Source organism: Cyprinodon variegatus, unplaced genomic scaffold (assembly GCF_000732505.1).
Source record: "Cyprinodon variegatus isolate N-32 unplaced genomic scaffold, C_variegatus-1.0 Scaffold528, whole genome shotgun sequence".
Classification (NCBI taxonomy): domain Eukaryota; kingdom Metazoa; phylum Chordata; class Actinopteri; order Cyprinodontiformes; family Cyprinodontidae; genus Cyprinodon; species Cyprinodon variegatus.
This window is the reverse complement of record NW_015150981.1, coordinates 540,063-566,489: the sequence shown is the minus strand read 5'-3', so window position 1 is coordinate 566,489 and position 26,427 is coordinate 540,063. Positions and strand designations below refer to the sequence as shown.

The following is a 26,427-nucleotide window of genomic DNA, read 5'->3' as shown; positions in this document are numbered from 1 at the left end:
CTGCTGTCATTAATGTCCATGGACAAAGATCTGTCAAAAGGTGCGAGTTCAGCTGTTTGGGGTAAAAACTGAATCATTTCAATTAACAAGCATGACCTGAGTGATCTTCACTCCTTTAAAGGATGAGAACAGGATACAGAATAAGTGACTCTGTACATGTCCTTTGTGAGCTCTGCCTAACAGAGAGGGAAAAAAACGTTTAAAACAACTTGGATAAAAATATGGCTTTTGAGCCTCACTCTCAGAAGCCTCTCTCTCAAAGACTGGACAGGGCTTTTAATAATGAGGCCTTTAGCTGGGTAGATGACTGAATTTTTTATTCAAATATGAATAATAAGAAGCAAAGCTTGTCTCGTACTTCCAGTCTTCTGCTTAATACTGGACCAGGTGGCTGAGGCAGCAGATTCAGCAGAGAATCCAAGACTTTGCTCTCCTCAGAATCCTCCTCCAGCTCTACTGGGGGAAGCCCTTGATGCTCCCAGGCCATCCGAGGGACACAATCCCTCCATCATGTCCTGAGTCGTCCCCTGGGCACCCTGCCGGTGGGACATGCCTGTTACACCACCTGAGGGAGGCATCCAGGGGACATCCACCTCAGCTGATTCCTCTCAAAGCAGAGGAGAATCAGCTTTTCTCCAAGCCTCTCACAAATGACCAAGCTCCTCACCCTATCTCTAAAGCTCAATTTGGCCACTTGTATTCAGGATGATGTTCTTTCAGTCATGGTCCACTTTGTATGACCATGAGTGAGGGTAGGTAAATTGGCCAATTAGTATATCGAGAGTCTTGCCTTTTCACTCAGCTTTCTCTTCACCACAACACACTAGTTCATCTTCCACATCATAGCAGCAACAACACTGATCCATCAATTGATCTCCCGCTCCATTCTCACCTCACTCATGAACAGGATCCCAAGATATTCAAACTTCTCCACTTGAGGCAGGAACTCTCCTCCAGCCTGAAGGGGATAAGCCACCTTTTTCCTGATGAGAACCAGGACTTTGACGGGAAAAAAAAGGTATGAGGCTGGTGTGAGTGGATACTCACAATGGCCACTTCCCAGTTCGATGCTAACCATCCCAACACGGCTCTTGACAGGAGGGAGCCAGTAGAACCACACCATTTGCGAAAAAGCAGGGATAAAATCTGTTGATCCCCAAACCAGACCGCCTCAAGCCCTTCCCTGCACCAAGAAATCCTGTGCATTAAGTTTATGGAAAGGACTAGTGTCAAAGAATGGCCCAGTCAGACTCCAGCTTGCACCGGGAAGAAGTCCAAATTAATGCTGGCTGCTCCCCCTGAAGTTGAAATTCCACAATCAGTCGGGACCCTGGCATTGGCCTTCCTGCCCTAGGGGAGGCTGAGAAGTGTGATCCTCTAGAGAGTTGGAACACACTCTCTGTGCCATTTCTTATGCAGGGGAACCACTATCCCGGTCTGCAAATCAAAGGGCACTGTCCCAAATCTCCATGCGGTATTTAATCCACCCCAAAGCCTTGACACCATGGAGCTTTTTGACCACCTCTGTGACTTCAGACTCGGTGATTAACAAAACCAGCCCCAAGCACCCAGTCTCTTCTTCCACCACAGAAGGCATGTCAGCCAGTTTCAGCATATGTGCTCTTTCAAGTTCAGCTGCTCCCCACTCCCACTAAAAACAGTATTAGCAAAGCAATGCTTCCCCCTCAGGTGCAGGACGGTTTGTCTGAATTACTTTGAGGCCAGCCAAGACTCTTTCTCTTTGGCCTCTCCAAACTCCTCCCAGGCCTGAGTTTTTGCCTTAACAATCACCCAGGTAGCAACACATTTGGTCTCACGATACCTGCTTGCTGTTCCAGGAGTCCCACTCAGACTCCATGTCTCTAGCCTCCCCCGGAATCTGGGAAAAGATCTCCTGGAGGTAAGAGCAAAGCTATCAATTTTAAATCAATCATATTTTTGTGAAAATACACTGGGTATCATGCTAAGTAGTCTGATGGTAAACATTAGTTTTGAAGGTTACTTTATTTAAACCAGGAAACCTCCTTACCCTAGAAGGTGTGAAATTTGAAATAGAAGCAAATTTACGAGGAAGTCAAATGCAAAAACTCTTCAGGAAAATGTAGGAATTAAAGCTAAAACAGATATGGAGAAAGATAGAAATTAAAAATTGTAAATAGACAAAATTAGAATAAAAAACATTAGGTAAGAAAACATTAGAAAACTATTGAACAACACCCTTATGTGGAAATGTCAATCAACAAATCATGTTTTCATTTTAGACATTTTGGTATTAGAAATATTAATATAATGAAATTATAAATGCACCACAACAAAGGCACATAAACATTTGATTTACAATGTGCTTCTAATCTTCATCGCAGGGGTTATCCAAACCCCACAGTTAGACCTATTTGTGACCCACTTGTGTCTGCAGTCGATCATGAACCGTATCTCTGAGTTTCTTCATTTGATAATAGAAACTACCGTAATAAGTCAGCTTTTTTCTTAACTATGTCCTCTACAGGACAGACCAAAGCAAGATCTGTATCACTGCAGGTAAAGCCCCAACACATTTGCACATTTGCACTTCTATGTGGAAAAAACACCAAAACATTTAAAACCTTCGATATTATGCAATATTTGAGTCCAGATGGAGCATTTCAACTTGTCTTCGTGAGAACATAACCTGCTTCTTAAAGGGGCTAACTACCCCCCCCCCCCCCTTTTTGACATTAAACTGTGAACAATCTCTAAAATGGGATCATGTTGCCCCTGAACCAGATTACCATTCACATATAGTTCATAATACTTTGTTCATAAACATAATTAGAGACAAGAACCTTGGTTAATATTCAACACAAACCTAACTCTTTATTTGGATAAACAACAGACAAATGGCATCCCTGGCTCCCAAAAGTCCTGCAACATCTCCCACAAAACGGCTTGAGGGATATGATTTCTAAGCTCCTCCTCATACACCAAACATACAAACGTTTGAAGCTGCAAATCCATATAAAAATTTTAATTTATTGGTCCTAAGTTTGGTTTTGTAGATTTGTTCAGGCAGAAAAAAGTCATTCTTAACCAGCCTCGCTTACTTTGTATTTTCCTTCTTCTTGTTTACGTTTTAGCTATTTTATATTTATTTAGATATTTTATGTCTAAAAAAAAAATGTTTTATATGCTTACAGTTATGGCACATCACTGAGAAACAAATTAGTTAAAGTGATGGGAGGTAGTCCTTGCCTAGCCAAAGAGAATCAATCAATCAGTCTTTGAGTCAGAAACGCTTTGATCAATGTCCTATATCAAACCAAGGTTATCAGCCCAGCCAACTTACTTTCAAAGTACTTCTTTTTCTGAAAAGAATAATATACAGAGAAGATATTGCCACACAAATTGGTGATACTTTCACACTCTCAGATTCTCTTCACAATATTGTAACCAACCCTAGAGCAATAATCAGCTCCTGCAGCTTTGGTCTATAAATAACACTTTTCTGCCTGCACATGACAATTCAGTGGTAGCACCACAATATGTAAGTGACGAATCATGAATGAGGTACTTGATCTAATTTTGGATCGCAGCCCTGATGAGGATGGAAATATCAAACTTGAAGAACAAGCACTGCAAGGAAGAAACCTGCTTAAATTCTCAATATGGCCCACACTTCTACTTTGTACTGATAAAGGGGCTCAAGATCAGGCTTTTATAAGTAGAAATATCCTAGATGTGTGATGAAACCATAGTCTTTGAAAGAAACAGTGAGTAAGGTTGATTTACCTGTATATTACGTGATTGGATGAAATAGGAAATTGAAAAATTAATACTTTATTCTGCAACTTTCCAAATAAACTTTTTATTACAACCTATAAATGTGAGATTATTAAGAAAACAAATGAGAAACTTACAGTATAAGGAAACAAACTGTGTTTCCCCACACCAAATAATATGTTGCTCTTAATTATGCAGGTTAAGCTGTCTGACATCACTTTGATTTAAATTCTTCTTCAAACCAAATCAAAAGTTAACTAAGCAGAGATTTGGGATGTTACACTCAGAAAAAACAATGTACATCACAAAACAGAACATAGACTTAACTCCATCCATCCATCCATCTTCCTCCGCTTATCCGGGGTCGGGTCGCGGGGGCAGCAGCTTAAGAAGGGAGGCCCAGACTTCCCTCTCCCCAGCCACTTCTTCCAGCTCTTCAGGAGGAACCCCAAGGCGTTCCCAGGCCAGCCGAGAAACATAGTCTCTCCAGCGTGTCCTGGGTCTTCCCCGGGGCCTCCCCCCGGTGGGACGTGCCCGGAACACCTCACCAGGGAGGCGTCCAGGAGGCATCCTAAACAGATGCCCAAGCCACCTCAACTGGCTCCTCTCGACGTGGAGGAGCAGCGGCTCTACTCCGAGTCCCTCCCGGACTACCGAGCTTCTCACCCTATCTCTAAGGGAGAGCCCAGCCACCCTATGGAGGACTTAACTCATTGTGCAGAATTATCACCCTTTATCCCTGCCTCCTTAATAACTACAATAACATGCTAGGAAAAGTAACAACAGGTTAAATTGAAAAACAGTGAATATGTGAGCAGTCCCATGACACCGCAAGGTTTGAAACACTACAGTTCCTCCCAGTAGCATCATTATTTTGCCATATTATCCATGATCATATAAAAATCATTACCCTATATGCAATAAATTGGAAATAAATAAGTAGTTGCAGGGCCATTTTTGAGTTAACATTTTCTCAGTGTTGCTGCTGAAAAGCTTCTTTCTTTCAATAGTGATATGCTTCCCACTATGCAATTCATATTTACATACCCAAACTTCAAAAGCAGAGATACAAGGAAATTAAACAAAATATGTTATAAAACAAAGAGGAAAAAACAAGGGTACATTTGCATGTCTAGTAAAGTGTATCAGGGAGATTAATAGAGCTGTTAATGGCAAATTATCTTGCCAGTTGAAAACTACTGAAATTCATCTTTACCTGGCTGGTAAAATAATCAAGCATAAAAGTCTTTAAGTAGAGTAGTATTGTGCTTTACATTTAATTAGGTTGATTATCAGGGTTTGTGCTGTTTTTTTTGTATGAGCTTAAAAAAAAATTCTGCCAACATTTAGTGTTGAATGGTATCATGTTTGGTATTTTATAGCATTATGAATTAGGATAGTCTTCTATAGTTTGATAAACTACATATTGCTTGCATAGATCATTTTCTCCAGTGTGTGGCAATTTAAAGGTTTAAGTGGAGGAATTTAGCTATTTTTTTGTAAAGACCCGCCCTCACCACGAGCCCATTTCTCCTTGTGCACGCACCTTTTTAAAAGTTGCTGTTTGCACATACAAGCTTACTTTCCAAAAGAAGATTTGCAATTTTTCCACCATGTCAGACTCACCACTGATACGTGAAAAATGGGGAAATAGGCCTGCCTTATGTAAACAAATCACCAGAATGATTGACAATTAGGAGGACCACTTATTTTGATGATCCACCCGGAAAAAGAACATTCTCCACCATACTTTTAAGTATAATAAATATTTTTCTTTATAAATCAACTCACAAATTATATGAAACCTCTGCATGAGTAATAACTACATTGAAGGTGCAGAATTTGCCCTATTTTTATCCACATGCTCACAAATCCACAGCCTCAACTTTCTAATAAGATTTACACACAAGAATTAATGATGTAGTCAAAATGTGTCTGTTAGTTTTAGTACCACTGAATGTTATATAAAAAACACCATATATAACACTGCCAGAGTGTCCATTAGTTCTTAGAAGGTGTGTTTATGATCTAACTGTTGCATTCCATATTATTGGCAGAAATAGTGGGCACAAAAATCCAATTTAGCATTAGGGCCCCTTTAAGGCTTGGCCTTGCCCTGGAGGGAAAAAAATCATCAATGACTTTAGTGAAACCACTATGGCTGCAGTGAATGTAGGACAGATTTCTAGGCCTTTTCCATTAATGATGAAAACCTTCATTCTGCAGCAAAATGTGGCATTTAACTCAGTTGTTTCATAATAAAAGCTGACAGAAAGACAAATAAGGAAAAATAAAAAATAAAAATTAATAAAAAATAAAAGGAGGGTTGGAGTGCTTATCAAAAAATTGCATCCCTTTCTCTAAGAAAGGGGAAAACATTTTTACAATGCTTTGTCTCGTGATATGAATATTTGCCTACAGTATTTCTTTTTCTTTTTTTATCCTGTAGTCAAATACCTGTATTTTCTCATTCTGGAAAAAAAAAAAAAAGGATTTTCTATTCTTTTATGAATTTGCAATCATTGCCAATGCTTTTATGGACAGACGCATCTATCACATACTGCCTGTACTGGTAAAAAACAAAAAAACAAAACAATTCTGCTCAGTAAATCTGTCAACCCCTTTAGGTTTTTATATATTAATGCTTCATATCACGTGCCGGGCTGTCCGCTCAGAGCTGCGGCTGTGCAGCCATTGATTGGCCGCCTCTCGCTCTCTGTCTCCACCCAGCAGCTTCCCCTGCCGCTGCTCGCAGCCACACCTGCATTAAACCGGGGAAGTCCGTCGGTGAACGGACAGAAGCGGCAAGGCGGACACCGATATCAGCTGGAGTTACGGAGATTTGCGCCTTCGGTTCCAGAAAGCACAAATGGTGTTCAGCGAGAGAGAGTTGTGGGACTTTACGCACGTCACACCTGGCTGGAAATTAAATGAAAACGGAGGCGCACGGCGCAAAAATTGACATAAGACTGACAAACCCAGCGCATAGGTAAGACACCTTTAATAATTCCAGTATTACAAAAGAAGAGTGCTTCTCTATTAGGTTATAACTTTTGCTTCTTTAAATCAAACTCATATTACATAATTTTAAACTTATATTTATTTTCTCATGAATGATTTATTTGATTGTTGGCATTAGTTACCCCTTCTTATGGTAAGGCAATTTTATTTGTATACCACAATACAGTACATGGACATTTCAAAGTGCTTTACATGATTTAGATAGTAAAATAGAAGAACATTAAAAGCAAAAACATTGTCTTATTAGTGTCTTCACCTTTCCCTGCACAGTTTTTTTTAAAACTTTATATTATTGTTAATATTTTTTGTATGTGCAAATGAATCTAAATCTAAATTTACAGAATAAACATCACAAGTGATGTATTACACATATTGTGTTTGAATTTAACTCGTTGTTTTGCTTGCATTTTTATGTTTCATCTTTAAATTGAGGCAAAATTATTATTATAGCTTCATTTGGATCTGTCAGATAAAAGCTCTGCTATAGCCCATTAGTACATGTAGCTCTCTAATTATGCCTCAGTGCTGTATAGGTTGAAATGTTCATCTAAAATTTGTAATATAAGGAGTTCACAAAGTATGCTCCTAACTATCGGGGTTTATATTTTAAGTAGATCAAATAAATGTGCAATCTAAATCATACTAATATATATGGAATCTCCTTGGTGCTCCCTTTTCAGCTTCAGTACCATACTGCTGTGTTCAGGCTTCTTATCTTCGGAGAAGTCAGAGGTCATTTAATATTCCATCCAAAACAAGGAAGTAAAACATGATAACATTGTGAAACGCCTCAACCTTTGGACTGAGAGGAAGGCCAGAAAAGTGTTTAGTGTAACATTGAAATACACTGTATGTCATCAATTCACAGGCTACTGTCATGTCAGTATTGCTACACTGTGGAAAATCCATAAAACACACATAAAGGAAGTGTTGTTGAAGCTGTATTCAATATTGCAATTGGAACAGGTCGATACACGGGTGCATGGGCCTGACCCCCCATGGGCTGCTCATATAGATCGATTATAATGTTGAAGACAGATTAATCATGACTGAGAATATGAAATAGGGTTACGTGCTCTCAGTTTTTCAGAAACACATCAGTGCTTTTAAGATGACGTCTAGCACTTAAAATACAAGTCAGGCTGAAAAAAAAACATGTGATAGAGCTCGTTAAGGAAGAGCCTGAAGTCAATAACAGAGCAGGATAAAAAAAGAGGAGAATAACAAAGTGAGTCATTAAATAAGTCTTTGGCAGAGTTGTGAGACCAGAGTTTATGTGTGTAAGAGATGGACATCACAGACTCAGTGGAAGTAAATGGGGGATTATGATTTGAAATATCTCTCAGAGTTTTTTTGAATGCACTCAGTCAGTCAAGAAGAGTGTCAGCAATAGCAGTAGCACCGTGGCATGTAACAACCCCTCTAATAAGCACAATCAGTTCCACACAAGCCCTGCAAAAGATTACAATGGTGTATTTCTTCAAAGAGATTTTCCTCTAAATTTGTCAGAGCCATGCTTCAAGAAGTCATTGGTAATATTTTATTACCTGTAAACACTCCAGGAAATACTTACAGCACAAAACTGGTTTGGCACAAAACATAAGGGATCATCAATTATTTTGCATTTATAACAAAGGAAAATAAATACATTAACAGCACAGTTTCTTTGGCATATGTCAAACTTTCCCAGTTTTCAATTGATGTTTTTTTTTTCTTATAAGAAGAGTCTCTCACCTCAGCTGTAGATCTCTGCAGGTCATGCAGAGCGATCATGGGCCTTTTGACTGCACCTTTGATCAGTCTTTTCCTTTTTTGAGCTGAAGTTTAGAGGGATGGCCGGGTCTTCGTAGGTTTGTAGTAGTCATACTACTGTACTTCCATTTCAATATTATTGCTTGCACAGCGCTTCTTGGAATCTTTTAAGCTTGGGACATCTCTTTTTATATATACACAGCTTTAAACTTCTCCACAACAGTATCTTGGGCCTGCCTATTGTGTTCCTTGTTCTTCATGATACTCTTTGTGCTTTAAACACACCTCTGAGACAGTCTTCTTCTTCTTCTTTTCTTTCTTTTTTTAATGTTGGTTGGCAACCAACTTATAGGTGCATTACCGCCACCTTCCAGATTGGAGAATGGATCAAACAATAAACTATTATCTTCTCTCCATAATGCCTGTTCTCCTTAGAAAACTAAAAATACTCCTAAAAACTACATCCTCAGATGATCTCTAAAACTATTTCCTTATATCTAATTTATATTTGTTCCTACCAAACTCCCTACGTAACATCTCTCCTTCCTGAGCATATTTATTACATTCTAAAAACAAAATGCTGTACTGTTTTTAATTTTCCACAATAATTACAACACCCTGTACTATGCTAATTAATTATTTTAAGACTACTGTTGAATCCTGCATGTCCGAATCTTATTCTAGATATATCATCTTCTTTTTTAATTCTATTACACTTACTTTATTCTCCAACCTTTTTTTCAGTCCTATAAAAAAACATAGCATTCATTCCTTCATCCCAGTGTTCTTGCAATTTCTTCTTGATATAAATTTTACTAATATTCTTTATCTCATTTTTACTTATTTTAATATTTAAATCAACAATTTTTTTTTTTGCAGCATTCTTAGCAAACCCATCAGCTAACTTGTTCCCTATAACTCCAATGTGGGCAGGAATCCAAACTTAGCTAGTTCTACATCTCTAATAATTTTCTTTAATCCATTTAACTAAGTGATAGGACTTACTCCAACCATATCCTGTCTAGCCTTAAATTTTAATATAACTGTAAAGACGGTCATCATTATCTTCTTTCTTCCTCATCCTCAAGAGATTTTTCACCAACATTTTGTCCCCTTTTGATTTGATCTTTTCCCCCTCTTCTATTTTTAACCATAGACCATCCTATGTCCACTTTAAAATTACGCTTATAACCTGCAAATTATTTCTGTTTGGTTAGTTGAACTCGCTGGCTTAACACCTCATTCGGCCGAAAGAAACGCCCAGAACTCGGGCTCCTCTGAGACAATCACAGAGCAGATGCACTCATAAGGAGACTTGATTAGACACAGGTGGATTCTATTTATCATCATCAGTCATTTAAGTCAACATTGGATCAATCAGAGATCCTCACTGAACTTCTGTAGAGTTTTTTGTTGTGTGAGTGTATTTTGTGTTTTTTTTTTGGTGTGCCACTCTTTTGTTTTTTTTTTTTTTTTAAAAAAATTGAATTTTCCATTAATTTTGTTTCCCTTTCTTGTTTTTTTCCCCTTTTTTTTTGGTTTTTTTCAAAAATTTTAATTTTTTTTTTTTCTTGTTTAAGGGTTGAAATTTGGCAAAGTTTCAAAAATTTGAAGGGGGCCGAATCCTTTTTCAGGGCACAGTTCTTAGATTAAAACGATCAAAGTGTAAAGATACAAAATAACAATGTGGAACAATGGCAAGGATGAATAGATTCACATTCACTTTTTTTAAGAATGACTCAAAATAATTTGATAAGTAAATAAACATTTTTGAGTATAAACAGCAGATGATTCCATGCTGCGGGTGTCATAACGCTGAATACTATGTGGAGCAAGCGAAAGAAAAATTCTATTAGAGCAAAGGGAACAGCCAGTATCAGATCTTTGTAAGTTTGTAAGTATGATGAAAATGAAATAAAGTTTCCCAATCTCTAACCAGCCTGTTTTGAAGAATATCTATCAACTGTGGAATAATCCAATTTATATTTGAGCAATGAGAATGTTGGATTTTTGAACTAGATATCAGATGCAGCCCTGCTTCCCTAATGTCCATGAATCTAAAATCAGATACTAAACTATTATTAGTTAGCTGGGGTGTACGGGCTCGTCATGCAACAATCACATTGTGCACAACACTGAGGAACACACAGTCCCCCTTGCAGAAATCTATTAAAAAATTTTTTTCTGATGAGTTGTTTTTTTCTGTGTTCCTATTTTCTCACAATGCTCAATGGCAGAATGGAGCCCTTTGCTGTGAGCCACGATAATTAAATAAAAAAATCCAGTCTCCTCCTTGTTGATTTTTACCTTTACCAAATTGCATGTTATATTAGAAGGATAAGGCTGTGAAAGAAGGTGCTATTGGCAAATAATAACCAACCAAACTTTTTAAAAACAAAATTTGTTTCTTAGTTTTCATGTTATATCTAAGTATTTATAACATATTATGATTACCATCTATTGGAACCATCATCCATCAAATGTTTATCTCCGTTCTATACTTTTAAAGCTTTCTTTAATCCTACATCTAATAAAATGTTACCTACTGCTCGGCTTTAAACATTAAGAACAACCTGATTCAGTTTAGCATCTTAAGATGAGTAAACATTGTGGCCTGCATCCAAATTAGATCTCCTTTAAATTTTATGCAGATTATACTTTTGCTTTTATCTGCTTCATATCTACACGGCCCCCTGAAAAGTGAAGCACCAGAAAGGACTCATCATCATCTGCATGTTAGAAATGAATTAACTAATGTTCAACTAAAATGAGCTACCTTGAAATCAAGTCTGCTTCTTAAAAAACGAAAGATTAAGAATGTGAAAATGTGATATTATTCCTATCAAACCACTGTAATAGTGGTAGCACTTAGAAAGTTGGACAATCACTGTATTTGTAATTGTGATAAGTTGGACAACCCCCAACCCTCCTCTTTTCTGTGTTTATTTACTTGCTGGCCCACAGGCATACATTTCAGTGTTATTTGCTAAATTCAGTTTCACAATTAGCCGATGTGAAAGTAATATTTACTGCTTAGTATCTGGAAATATTTAAGCCTAAAGTGATGAAATTTAAAAAGCAATGTTAGATGATAGGAGAAGAAAAAAGTAGTTTTTTCCCCATAATCAGCAGTAAAGTGACAGAAGGAGAATCCATGTTAAATGCTGGTTGACTGGTGTCAAATATTCACTGCTCAGTTGTGCTATTCACAACTGATATATATATTTTTTCCTCTCCTTATGATTCCTTGTTTAAATTGAAAACTACTTCTTTAATTCAGATAGGTTTATTCTTTGCCGGGTTTCATACATCATTTAGAATTTTACATTAGAAGAGATGGTGTTATTAAATGTTAGTTAGATCATCAGTGTTTCAACCAACAGCTCCTTTAGTTTAATTATCCAGGATAAGAAACTGAATCCAATTTTTATGTTTATCAGTAATTAAATATGTTTATTGATTGAAAAGGGGTAGCACAGGTAATTTAGTCAATTTTCATTTTGTCCTATTGCAGTATGTATTTTTGATAATCTACTGACTAGTAAATAAGGGTAATCTGACCAAACCCACTGTCAGCAGGAGGTCACCCAGAGTTATTCTGGGTTAATCAGGGCTCTTAATCTCTTATGTTTGGCAAGAGTCCAAACAGGAAAGGAAACCACAACAAATGTACATTTGGTGTGATGTAAAATGTGTAAAGAAGCTAATATATCAAAGATTAATAATCTACACGTGATAGTTTAAATGTTATTTATCTCTATAATCAATTCTTAACAAACCTAACTACAGAGACAAATAAAAGGATTGTGTTTAAGTACATAGATACACAATGAGTTGTTTACAGGCACAAAAATGAAAGAAGGATCAAACAAAACATAAGTTGCTGGATCCAATATGAATGCATGGTGTAAAAAAAGGAAAGAAAAATGCTTGTAGTGTAGTTAGGAACAATGTGCATTTATGAAACATAGAAAGTGCTGCTTGCATTGTTTTCATTGTGAATAAAAAATGGACATGCTTCACTTCACAGCAGGTTTTCAATGTTATAACTTAAACTGGGATAGCACCATTATGTCTCTACAATGGTAACAAAACAAGTAACCCCACCCCCTCAAAAAAAGGGGTACAAAAAAGAAAACAACCTTCAAGTTTCAGGTTATGAAGTGAGAGTGTATGTGAGTAAGTGTCTGCCTTTGTGATTGACTGGAGGTATGTTCTTGACATACTGCCTCCATACATGACTAGCTCTTTGCCCTTGAAAATATAATCGATGTTCAAAGAATGTATGGAGTGACCTGGCTGAACTGGCTTAATCTTTATTGTAAGTAGTTGGATCAGAATCCAAGATTTGCCATCAAGGGTCATTAACCAAGCTGATGGAGACTGATATAAGCATTTTTGTTGACATCCTTTTGTCTTAGAAAATCTAGGTTTTAATAAGTCATATCGGTTTCTTTGAGTAAATGGTGAAATACGATAAATAATGTTAAAAGAAAACAGGTGTATACGCTGGCATATATTGGACGAAAGGGCAGGTGAGACTCTGTGGCAATCTTATCTTATCTATCTTATCTATTCTGAAGTACCTAAACAGCAGGTATCAGAAAGGAGAGATACAGCATGGAGACTGAGAGAAGGCTTAGTTGTGACAACAGCAGATAAGCAAGGTGGCAGGAAGGTGCAGAAAACCAGTGGATGATGGAAAAATAAGATGTAGATTAATGTGTGTGTGTGTGTGTGTGTGTGTGTGTGTGTGTGTGTGTGTGTGTGTGTGTGTGTGTGTGTGTGTGTGTTTGACTATGCAGAGCATGTCAGGAGCTTTTTGGACTCTGGGGCTGTGATTCACCATAAATTGAGAAAATATCACAGTCGGAAATGGTCTAATTAAACCTGCTGGGGAGATTACTGTATGTGAAATGGAAAGTCTAAAATCTACCTAAATTGCCTGAACGTTTATAATCAGAAAAGCTAGGAATTTAGACTGTTTAATGAAATACAGTATGATATGGTGATCTTTTGAAATTCAGATAGTAAAATTTAAGCCGCAGCTGAGATTGATGTAGATGCACGGATATCGGATATTGAATAAAAGGGGACATTTCAACTGATGATAGTGCAGTAAAATGATTTAAAGTATCACTCATGTCTTGGGAGCTGCGCACTAACAAGATCATAAATTTTACTGCATTTATTTTAAAATTTATACATAGAGTTATGGATATATTTCCACTGAGGCTATTGGAGCGGTGGGCCAGAATACTTATTGCTTTGAGATCTACTTCTTCTAAGCTTTAGTGATTTCAGCTCTGTCATTTGAGTCCAGAGGTGTTCATAGTGTAGGGGAGAGAAGTGGATCTTGATTAATGTTTAAAACTTGACAGCATAAAGAAAAAAACTTTGTTTTTGTGGCAAGCTATCAAGAAGTAGAAATACAAAATGTTGCTAAAGACATAACATTTCTGGCTAGTTTGGAAAAATGCAGCCCAAACAATTGAACAAATTTGTGACATACTTTCCTGTTGAAAACAAAGGTTTGAATCATGACTACAGCAGGGTATTATTTTAGAGGACCTGGGCTTTAGTAATAGCTTAAACTGATATAGGAAGAAGTTGGCTTTCTCAAAACATGAGTGTATTCAAAATGTTATGGCATTATGAGGAACATTAATAAATATCCAACACTCTTGCTAACTTTCATGTTTTGTGACCCAATGACACCATATGAATTTTAAATTACTATTTCAGAGAAAAAAGGAAGACGTGCAATCGCTTTTCGTCCTATTTTAATGCTTATTCTTTTTATGTCTTCATTTTTTTTCCTACTAGCTTTTAGGTCATGTAACTGAATGCCACGATTATGTAAAATCATTACACACTGGACAGATGATGAAGACTTTTTAAAATCCAGCTGCATTGTATTTACTATTTTTATAAAGTTTTATGATGACAAGTATTACGATTTATTTTCATTATCTATTAAATGGAAAAAAAAGTTCAACCTTCAAAGTTACATTTATGCAATGATCATTTTTATCCTTTTTTCACACCTAAAAAACAAGAAAATCTATTAAAGGCAAGAAGTGTAGTACCCTGGTTATTAAATGTGCACACCCTTCAGCTAGTACTCTTCTGAACTAAATTTTGATTACATTTCAGCATTTAGTCCTCTGTCTTGAGGATACAGTGAACCATTTTGGCTTTACTGACTGTATCTTAGCAAACGCTTCCAAATCTATCAGTGTGAGGATCTATATCTCACAGTCATCTTTAATTGATTTCACAGATTTTGTGTCAGATGTAGTTCTAAATTCTGCCTTGTTCAGAGCAATCTTCTGAGGCCTCTCTTGGTTTAGCTATTCAGATTGGACTTAAATGCTAGTAGATCAAATCAACCATCATGTTAAAACTGCTAGAACACACTTGAAAGGTTATGGGTTAAAAAAACCCACTCAGACATGGAACTAGTCATAATTTTATTTAACTTGACAGAAGCACCAGTACCATGTAAAGAAAAACAATCCCAAATCATATTGTTGTCTCTACCTTTAATCACTTTGAGACACATTTGTCTTTTGGAATTATGGTCACAGTTTCCTGTTTTGTTCCATCTGTACAGCACCTTTTTTTATACATGAATTTTTCAACTATATTTCAACTATACTGACTCACAATTAGTGGGTAAGTTAATAATTTAACTGTTGTATGTATCCTTTTTAAATCACAATATCCTACATTTATTTGCCTATTTACATACAAGAAGTGGATACACACAAGCTCAAATGGCTTCAATTATTTTATCTGGTTCTACAACAACTTCCCTGGATTCAGAACTGTGGGAAAAGCAAGGAAGCTGAAAATACCAATAAGCAGTGGTGAAACTAATCATAACGTGGGAAAGTTAGGGATTCCATTAGAACAACAGCAAAACAATAAGCCACAATTGCCAGGATATCAAGAAAAACCCACAAATGTAAGATCAATTAACTAAAAGCAATGACAAAAAACATACAGACAATAAACATTCAGAACCAAGATATTTGGAATTTAAAAAATCTTGACTATCTATGACCACACTATCTATGACCACAACTGTAAATGCAACATTTAGATTGGAGTTAAAAAAGCTTATGATGTCAAGTAAGCAGCCACTGAAATCAAAATTGATCACTGGTTTTATGGGGATATATATGCTACACAGGCAAAGGGAAAGTCGTTCAAATTAAAAGGAATTACTTAGCAGCCTAAAAGCTGTGTATAAGATGTACCTGGACATTGCAACATGAAAATGTTCCAGAAGACAGGGACAGTCCACCAGTCATTGCCTGCTGCAGGGAAAAGTGAAGGTTCTGGTTGGTTGCCTCAGTCTCATTACATGAATATGATGTACTTTAGCCACTTTACGAAGATCTCAAATTTACTATTCATGTAATACAGCATGAGAATTTACAGGGACTGTAGGGTTTCTTGACAAGAGGAACGGCAGCAATAGCATGTGAGAAAATAAAACTCAAAACCACTGCATGACACAATTCACAATACATGTCAAGGCACTTTACAATTCAACCATATCATACAGTCAAATTGATTCAGATTTTTCTATCTTAGGAAAACCAGCTGATTGTATCGACTCATTGACTCGAAGGCAATCCATCACACCAAGCATGCTTGTAGCGACAGTGGAAAGGAAAAACTCCCTTTTAATAGGAATAAACCACCAGCAAAACCAGCTCTGCTGAAGGTTTCTTGGGGGTTCAAGGAGAAAGAAGCAGATATACAGATAGAAGCAGAGATACAAAAGGCAACTGTCAACCAGCTCCACAGGTTGCCCCATCCAGGAAACACACAGCCAGGCAGACAAGCATTGAGTAGCTCCCATGTCAGAGGATGAAGAGGGTACATCCAGTCAGTCACTGTCAGAGAAGCAAGAATACACTGAAAAACAGGACGATCTCCTACATCTATAAACAAAGGTTTATAGATGCACAGCTGATATTTCATTCCAGGATGGTGTCACAGCCAAACAGGAACAGACTAGATGAAGCTACTATGAGGAAAAGCAGAGGGAGCATAGCATTAGAGATTGAACTATCAAATCTTCACATTGGGAGAATAGAGATAGAATGAAACAGAATGATGAAAAGGAGTCCCTATGTCCTCCAGCAGTCTAAGTCTATAGCAGCATAACTACAGAGATTGCTCAGGATAACCTGATCAACTTTGACTACACTGCAAAAAATGGAAATCTGCATGAGTTATTTTTGCTTAAATTTAGTGAATTTTGTCTTGAATTGAGGAGATAAGTGAGACACCTTGCCAATGGAACAAGACAATTTCCATTTAAAATAAGAAAAAAACAATTGCTTTGTCTTATTTCAAGTGAATATTATCTAATTGTCTTATTTTAGGAGTAGAAATACTCATTCCATTGGCAAATCGTCTTATTTACCTACTAAAATCAAGGGTAAATGCACTTATTTTAAGAGATTTTGTACTTTTTTCTAGATGGTTTTTGCAGTGTATAAGCTTGATCAAAAAAGAAAGTTTTAAGCCTACCCTTAAAAGTAGACAGGGTGTGTTTCCACGGACTAAAACTGGTAGTTCGTTCCTGAGGAGAGGAGACTGATAATTAAAAGATTTGCCTCCCATTCTGCTTTTAGAAATTCATAGGAAAAAATAGTACTACATGCTGACCCACCTTGTGCCCCAGATTGAAGAATTTGATGATTTAAACATTAGATAAAGTTCATTTTGGTAGTTTATTCTGCCATTCTAATTTCATTCACAGTTAGTTCTCTCCAACTTATGTAGTTTCTTGCCATTGTTTGTCAGCGTACCTGTTTTGGGGTCTAGAATCTCATGCAATCAGGTTTTTTTTTTCTTTGCTCTCAGCAGTTTATTTTTTTTAATAGAAGCATAATACATGGTAAATGTCAAATGTTAGACACTCCCTCATGCTAATCAGAGAACCAGGGTTTTATTCATAACCTTAAGATCTTAAATGATTTACACTCATTTACTGAAGCGTGAAGTGTTTTCTGTAGGGTGTGTACACATTTTATACCCACTTTAGAATAGATGTTAGGGAGCCCCAGAGACAAAGTTACAGAGCAGAATAGGCTTTTTCAGTGAACTTATTTCTGTCTTTTTGTCTCTCTTAGGTTTTCTTTTGTGATTACTGGCAGGGAGAGAAAACTAACACTGACTCGGCCATTGGCTCTTCACTGTTTCTGGACAGAGTGAGGCTCCTTTAGCTTTTTCCCTGTCCATTGTGTTTGGAGGAAAAAAAAAAAAAAAGGAAAAATCAAGCTTGTCTGCATAAAGACCTATTCAGAATCACCTCTCTTGGCCAGCGGCAATAGAATCATCCAAGAAGTGCAGTATCCCTCGCTCCAAGCTATTCCTTTATCCTCAGCCCCTTCTTTTCAAAACGCTTTACACCTATACATCCCCCTCAGCCTCTTTCCACTTTCCAGTCTTTTCTCCTATTTGAAGTCCCACATGACAGCCCAGAAACATCCGTTACCCTCCCTGCTCTCCTCTCTCTCCAGCCCCTGCGGTGCTTGGCACCAGTGCCCATCACATAGACAGATGGAGCCAACCCTGACCCCTCTCCTCGCCCATGGGGAAGCCAAGAGATTCAACGCCTGACTTGATGAGAGGGGTGGGGGTTGGACTGAGTGTAAGACTTTGCGTGAAGAAAAGTAACAGGAAGAGCAGAAGGAGAGCATCATATTGTCACCACGGCAACACATCACACCAAATCCTGTGGACTCCCTGTTAGACATAGCCAAGGTTCTTAGATGAAATCACGCATAGCTGGAAAAAACGGATTGGAAAGGACCTGATGTTTTCCCCTCAACAACTTTTAACTTTTTGTGTTTAACTAAATAATCTTGCTTTAGTTTTTTCTCTATACAAGGTGTCATCAAAACACTTGATGAGTAGACTGAACATTAAACAATCTTGGATTAAAGTGAGCACTACATTTGGAAACTAATTAAAAAAAATGAGGGAAGAGGTAAGACAGTATGGTTTTACGAGTTCATATCACCTGAGGAAACAAGAAGAAAAAAATCTTATGGGCTTTCACACAACACTTGGAAATTAACTCCACAGCAGCATCTGTTTAATTTTCCTGATGTCTGATTTTTTTTTCTTGTTTCTTTTTCCATCAGTTTTGTTTTGCTGTTTTTCAACTTTCTCTGCTGATTATCGGGACCCTGATTACCATATAAAACCAGGCAACCAATTTTAAAAGAACTACGCATCACCAATAAAATGAGTCACTAATAGCCTGTGAAATGAATCCAGCTGGTCAACATAACAGAGGGGGGAATACGGGCATCCCAAAGCTTCCAGGTAATTGGAGTGCAGTATACAATGTTTTACTTTGAGGCACAGCTCCTCTGATGACCTTGCAGGCTGAAAACATTGAGCCAGCAGTTGCAGCAAAAAAGAATGGTGGTTCTCTGTGACCAGGGTTTATAGTTGCAGTGTCTTTCTGGACTTTTCATCTTCACTATGTAAATTTGTCTCACTATAATGTCTAGCTTATTTTCATTTCATTTTACACTGCAGGGCTGAGCATCTGAACACACTTATTATTCCTTTCAGCTTAGATACATATATAGATATACATATAACGGTATCATATTTCTAAATAAGCTTTCATAATTATCTCGTGCAGGTTTGTACTCGTTTTAGAAGGTACTTTACAAAGTGAAATTAATTGACATTTTCAGCAATTTAGGATAGTGTGTGATGCTAAATGAAATTGACCTTAAACCAAGAACTTCAATAGCCAGCAGTGTGACAATTTTACAACTTCCAAGCTTGTGAAACAACATGGTTCTATTCAAGTGCATGTCAGATCTTTGGTGACGTGGGAAAAACATAAATTAAATTTGAGCAGAGGAAATTGAGCATAAACCCAAAAGCTTCCCAAAAGCTTTTAGATGATGAAAAAAACACTGAACTCAAGCATCAATGCATAACACATAAGAGGGTAGTGATAGATAAGTCCACAGCTCTAAAATGTTTAAATAGTGGTTTGTTAAGTGGAAGGAAGAACTTCAAGAGAAATGTCATCTGAGATAAAGTTAAACAGATGTTGTAACTTTTACTCTCTTTCTGGCTAACATTACTTTATGTAGACAAATGCATAGCAATTAGTATCTGCTCTCTCTTCTGTGGTAAGTGTCTTTTATTCTCATTTGGTTATTTCTTTCTTTGTGCTCTTGAAGCCTGAATTCTACAGATTTTATGTAAGGCTGCCTCAGTGTTATCCAACTATTGTCTCAAGGTAAAGCAGGTTTTAAAAAGAAAAAGACTCTTTGAAGATTTAGGAGAAAATTCTTCTCTTTACTTTCATAAAACTCAAAGTTGAAGTGCTCACTGTATCTCTTTTGTATTTCCAGTAAGTGGCCACACAGCCTTCCAACATATATTCTTTAGAAACCTTTTGTTTGCAAGGAAAACAGCTTATTTTTCTTTTTCAACTATTGGTAGACCTCTCTGTTGACCTCTCTAGTCCAAACATGATGGTGTTTCTCTGTCTTAGAGAGGTAGCCTATGTAGTTTAAAAAAAGTATTTCAAAGAGTTTTATTCTTATTTGAAAACCCCTTAAAATGTATTGTGTAATTAGCTAATTGAGATATTTTACATTTAAAATGTAATGTACCCTTCTTTAAACATTTTTTTGGGATTACATTTTAGATTTTTTATCTTTATTCTTTTCCTTGCCCTGTTTTAAGCTTTTAACTAATCCTACGACAGATGTTTCACATAGATGTGTGCCCAGTCTGTCACAGGGATTACTGATCTTTAAGTCCGAAACTTCTAACCCCTAGAATGAGGTAAACAATGAACATCTAAGGACTGTAGAATTGCTCACATGAGCATAAGCACAGTGATGTTTTGAAATCTTAGTCCAAAGTTTATGAACAATTTTTCTTCATAGCTTTCTGTTTTTAAAAGGAGGCCCATAAACAGTAAAACCATGAGTCACTGCTTTGTTTGTACTGTTATTTATGACAACAATCTGATAAAACTGATATGAAAGAGTTTAGAGGTCACATAATGGATAAACCTAGAGAGGCAGACACAGCTCAATGGTCGAGCCTCTGTGTGTGTTTGAGGAGAAGAGACTGTGGCAAACACCGCAAGTAAGATATAGTTGTGTCATTAAGGCTTCGATTTTATCTTTGTTATGGTCTTTGTTGCATGCCGATGCTTCTGGTTCAATCTTTGGGTGGGTTCCTTATTTTATGTTCCTCTGGGCTGTTAAAAGAAATAAAAACAATATTTTTAAAAGAAAAGGGTAGCATGGATCAAGGCCTTAGTAAAAGTTAGCTTCAGTATAAAATATTGTTCTCAGCTTCATACTTTGGATGGTTCAACCCTTCAGACAGCATAACACACATTCGCTCACAGTGTTTTGAATACAAAGTGAGGACCTGGCATTCACTCCCAGCCTAACCATGGCACTTACCATAAACCTAACCATCACTGGTGTCACTACACGATCCGTCCCGCAGGATCCTTTCTGCACATGGGCGAACAGAATTCCTTCTGGGTAGGCAATGCTTAGTTTTTCTTACTTTTTTATTCTTTTGTCTTTTTCTGCATATTCTAAAAACGAAAAAAGTGATACACTTAAATAGCCTTTAGAACTTTACTGTGACTGCTCTGAGCATGTCCGATGATGATGTCATGCAATACAATGGAGAGAATATAAAACGTATCCATTTCTTCCAGAAAAGTCTTCAATGTTTTCTATACAAGTAGTTTAACATTCTTTAATGTTTTAAGTATATAAAGAAGTTATTTCAGTACCATTATTATGTACGTTTTTGGCGATCCAGATCTTATTATTCTGTTCGCCCATGCGCAGGACGGATCGTGCTTCCGGGACGGATCGGGTAGTGACAATTGGTACATTCCTCACCCTAACCTTAACCTAAATTACACTCCTAAACCAAAGACTAGTAAAAGGGACTTGCCTTATATTTAAGTCCTCACTTTAAAATATGCCAAATATATCCCCTCCTTGCAGCAAGTACAAGTACACACCCTAGGACACCCATACAACTCAATTATGGTGCTATTTCTGTGGCCTTACCTGTCGCTGACACTGAGCTGAAACCTGTCGGGATTAATTAGCGGCTCACAAACACACACACACAGGTCTTACTCTCCCAGTGTATCTTTATTTGTGTCTTTGACAAACACGGCACAGTTACACCATTAAAGTGATAAAAAGCACACAAAAGGTTCATATGGCCACCTTTTACTATTCATTTATAAATTACTGTATGGTGGTGAAAAGAAACACATGCAGTATATGTGTGCGTGTGTTTTTCAGCCTAATTATTCATCAGACAGGATGCAGAGAGCTTCCAGGACAGCTTGTTGCCAATAAACACCTCCCACCCCCCTGCTCTGCTGTAATTACCTCACTCTTCATTTCACACCTTGGTTATGCACCCTATATCTCCTCGTGTCAGGGTGCTAGTGCTCTGTGTCAGCACAATGCAACACCTGTCAACTCCCACGTTTAGATACCTTGTTTTTTAAGATTTTTTTTTTTTATTATTTTAATAATGAAAAAGAAATCCGGAATAAATGTTTGTGGTTCCGATATAGGTAAACAAACAAAGCGCTAATCATAAAACTGAATGCAAGATCATGTTTTGTTTACTTAGACTGTCATAGTTTGTTGTTTACCGGAGCGGTATTTGTGTTTGGGAGATCAACGTCTGGTGAGGACAAGCTGTAACTCCTGTCAGCTTATGTTGGCATGCACAGGCCCATACTGTGCACTGCTGACTTTGATGGAAATAGAGCTGCTGACAGTTTTTTAAAGGCAAGCTGTTGACTGCCATAACCTTGTAGATGTTTAGTATCTGTGTGTAGTATATGTGTTAACATGATTTTTAAGAGGCTAGGATAATGTTACAAATAGCATTGCTGATGTAGAAATGCTAAGAGTCAGGGAAATGTGCCATCCATAATGATTATAATCTACATTATACATAAAACATAATAGCATCTTGCATGGATGTTTGAAAGGAATTGTAAAAACATAAATAGAAAAAAGTACTTTGTGTGTTTGCTCCTGAAGGTTGTTTCTGTCTTTACACCCAAATTGTTTATTCCATAGAAAGCTGATCCTTCTTTTTAGCAAGCCACTGTGGTGGCAGCTCATTACCATAGTGATAATGAAAAATAGAAAAGGTTGCTGGAGTCAGCAGGTTTTTTTTTTCTTTTTTTTTTTCCACAGCAGGATGTTTTAGCGTACAGAAAAACAGCATCAGTTTGCGTGAAATAAGAGGTGCAACTCAACTAAATTGTGGCTAAAAACTTGCAACTTCATGCTAAAAAGAAAAAAATACAGTCTCAGATGTTTTATAATCTGTTTTTTTAAATGTGTTAGATTAAAAAATACACAATTTGAACTCTATATTTTTTTAAAATCAGGTTGAAATTCTTTCCTTTATTCAGCATAAAAGGTTAGATTCTTTATCTTGTGCTGAACAGACAACTTTACTAAGTGTTGTTTATTCAGTGAGTCTTTAATCCTTTAGATCTAAACAGATTTAAGTTTTTGTGCACATTTAGGCAGTTTAGCCAAGTCTGTGTGGGTTTTTGTGGGGAAAAAATATCGAGGAGTACGAGATCTATTTCTGTGCAGTGATTTATTGTCTGGTTAGGAACAGAATAAATGTACCCAGTCAGTCATTGCAGTGTGCTTTCCACCGATCTAAGAATCAGTGGCAGAGAGGGCACCCATGAGAAAATACACCCCACACACCACTGAATATATGTCTGTCTTATCTTCCAGGTGACTGCCGCCGTGGAGGAACAAGCTAAAAATTCTGCTGCTGCTGCTTGGATTCTTTGCTTTGAATATTGATGCAGTAAAGGACAATCTGTATCCACTGGCAGTGAGCTTGAAAGATTTTCATTCACACAAAGGCAACAGACCTAAGCTGACTTTCTGGGACCTTCCTGTACACACTGGTGCACACCAGGCTTAGTCAAGTCTCATCAACTTCTGTCACATTTTAGATTTCCATTTAGAATTAGAGTGTTTTACGTTAAAAGTCTGCAATCCTCTTTTATCCTTTTCATCAAGAAATCCAGTATGGGCCAAGGTTATTGGTGGATTCCGCTTTCTTTTTAAGGGGCTCATCAATACTAATCAGGCTGGGACTAGCAGCAGGATGTCAGAGTTGGACAGCTTTCCACCTTTAAATGAGGACAGAGGCCCAGATCTAGGCCTGAATGGTCCAGCGGACCCAGTCCAAATTCAGCACAGCATCCTTGAGGAGCAGGTAGAGCTGTGGTGGTTCAGAGATCCTAGAAAGTCAGTACTTTGCTACTGCGTCGCTGTGCTGCTAATCCTGGGCTGTGGACTCGGAGGCGTCACCCTTCTCTCCACCACCACCAGTGTATCGAGTGAATGGAGGCTTGGTACTGGCACAGCCATGTGCCTTCTGGCTCTGGGGGTTCTTCTCAAACAACTACTCAGCTCAGCTGTACAGGACATGAACTGCGTTCGGAGCCGACGAAAGATAGACATGTTAAAGAGTGGCGGCTTGTCGGACATTTTGGTGGTGTTAATCACAGGACTTTCACTGCTAATTTGTGGAGGAGTTCTTCTACATTTTGCCCTGGTTCACGATATGCCAAAGCCAGGACAAGCCCTGAACGACATGTACATCTCTGGAGTGGTTTTGCTAGCAGGAGGAGGAGCGGCCGTGGTGGGCGTAGGAATGTACACCGCAGTGGATGTCCTACTTGAGAGGACAAGGCATGGACGAAGACTTGTAGACCGAGTTCTGAATGTGTTTACTGTGTCAGGACACATGGACCGCCATGCTCGCAGAGAGACTGCCTCAAGCTTGGCCAACCTAATATGAGACCCAACTGCAATAAAGCTATGTGAACAGATTCCTCTCTCACCTTAATTAGAGCAAAATGTAACTTCAAAAGATTTTCCTGATGAAAAGAAAAGATGGACACCTCACCTGATTAAAATATGCATGACGGAAAATGAATACATTTGTAACAAAGACATGATGGGTGTGTGATATGATCAGACACAGAGCAAAGGTAAAGTGAAGCACAACAAATGACAATGATAAGACATAAAATATACACAATGTGTATATATATATATATATATATATATATATATATATATATACACACTATAAAAAGACATTTTTATGTGTATATATATATATATATATATANTATATATATATATATACACACTATAAAAAGACATTTTTATGTGTATATATATATATATATATATATATATATATACACACTATAAAAAGACATTTTTATCTCCAAATCTTCCTTATACCGGTCGACCAAGAATACTAACATTTTTTTTTCTTCAAAGTCAAAGCTACATAAAATAATATGCCTACCTATAAACAAGTTGAGAAAGCCCAGCTGACAATTTAGTGGCTTTGTAAGTGTCACAATATTTGAGTTAAAATGGGCACATCTGGTTGTATTTTAAGACAACATCTTCAACCTTGGACACTTGGGTATATTTTCAAAATGCTTGAAGTTCAACATTTATCTCTTTAAATAATTATATGCAAATATAATCAACATTAGAATGTACAATCACCATTCAGTTTGTGAAGTAAAATTTAATATTGCATTTTTGGTCATATTGATAAGAAGACAAGCTCAACTATGATGTATGGTTTACTTGAGCACTTCAGGAAGTAGATAGTGTCATTAGGAATGAATATTATCAGCCAAATGTCCAAAGAATGGACATAATTTGGTCTTTTAAAAGTATAATGATCGGTATCATAGCTAAAGTCATTATAAAGTTACTTATGGACTGACAAGTCAATATTTGGAGTGCCTATCACAAAGCCTTGATCTCAACTCCATGGAAACTTCAGAGAGAACTGAAAAAGTTTATTTAGGGTTATAAATTATTGTGTGGATGTGTGGGTGCAAGTTGTCAAAAAAAAATGATTTGGTTACCTAAGCACTGTCAGGAATAATGGGCCAAAATTCAAGCAAACTATCATGAGAAGCTGGTAGGCAAAAACTTAGACCCAAGTTATTTATTATTAAATAGAGTTCTGCCAAATATTAAGGAAATGTATGTTCACTGCTGAATCAAAGATAAAAAAAAAAGAAAAAAAAAGTACTTAAAATGAGAATTAGCAAAATAAAATAACTTTACTGATCTTACCCAACTAGAAAATATTGGGATACTTAATGCCAGAGAGTGATAAATAAATATGTATTATTTTATTTAAAAAAAAGGATACCTAACTGTTTAGAACTGTGTATGCATAAATTTGTGTAATAATGTAAAAAAAAGACCAAAATTGTACGAAAGCTGGCATAGAATTGTTAATTTATTTATCTATAGAATTTCTGCCAAAAATGGAACAATTGATGAGAGGCTATTTTTGTTGAAAATTACATTAACTTAAAGTATTAATGGAATGATGAATGTCAGTTTAAGTGAATCTGAATGTTCAGAGAAAACATACGTACATGTTTAACAGTTTAACACTGGAAGCAGCGGTTACTATGTTGTTTAGTGGTTAAACACTTCTTAGTTAATGTCTTAAAATAAAATCTTGTTCTTTAAAGAGTTCATATTAATTTAAAAGTGGTAAATTATACAAATGAGAAAATACAGTATGAAAATATTTATTAATTTAAGTAATCTTTAGATTTTTTTCCCCAAGCTCTCCATATTAACAGCTATGAATCTATTCAGCTAGTGTAGGATTTTATAAACACCAGAACTTAATTGTTGCCAACGTTATTTCTTTCCTTGGTTTCTAAAAGTAATTTATTACACACTTTTTATTGGGAAACTAGCCATTAAAAGACTG

General features: G+C 36.9%; 1 protein-coding gene across 2 annotated transcripts; it reads left to right on the top strand.

Moving 5' to 3' along the window:
* The first annotated feature begins 6,552 nt into the window (after nucleotides 1–6,552).
* tmem125 (transmembrane protein 125) lies at nucleotides 6,553–24,690 on the top strand. Of its 2 annotated transcripts, XM_015391192.1 has the most exons (3): nucleotides 6,553–6,745; nucleotides 17,688–18,888; nucleotides 23,373–24,690. In XM_015391192.1, the coding sequence occupies exon 3, from the start codon at nucleotides 23,755–23,757 to the stop codon at nucleotides 24,451–24,453; it is 699 nt and encodes a 232-aa protein (XP_015246678.1). In that variant the 5' UTR covers nucleotides 6,553–6,745; nucleotides 17,688–18,888; nucleotides 23,373–23,754; the 3' UTR covers nucleotides 24,454–24,690. The 2 variants fall into 2 exon arrangements, with proteins under 2 accessions (XP_015246678.1, XP_015246679.1); XM_015391193.1 differs by lacking the exon at nucleotides 17,688–18,888.
* Nucleotides 24,691–26,427: the final 1,737 nt, after the last annotated feature.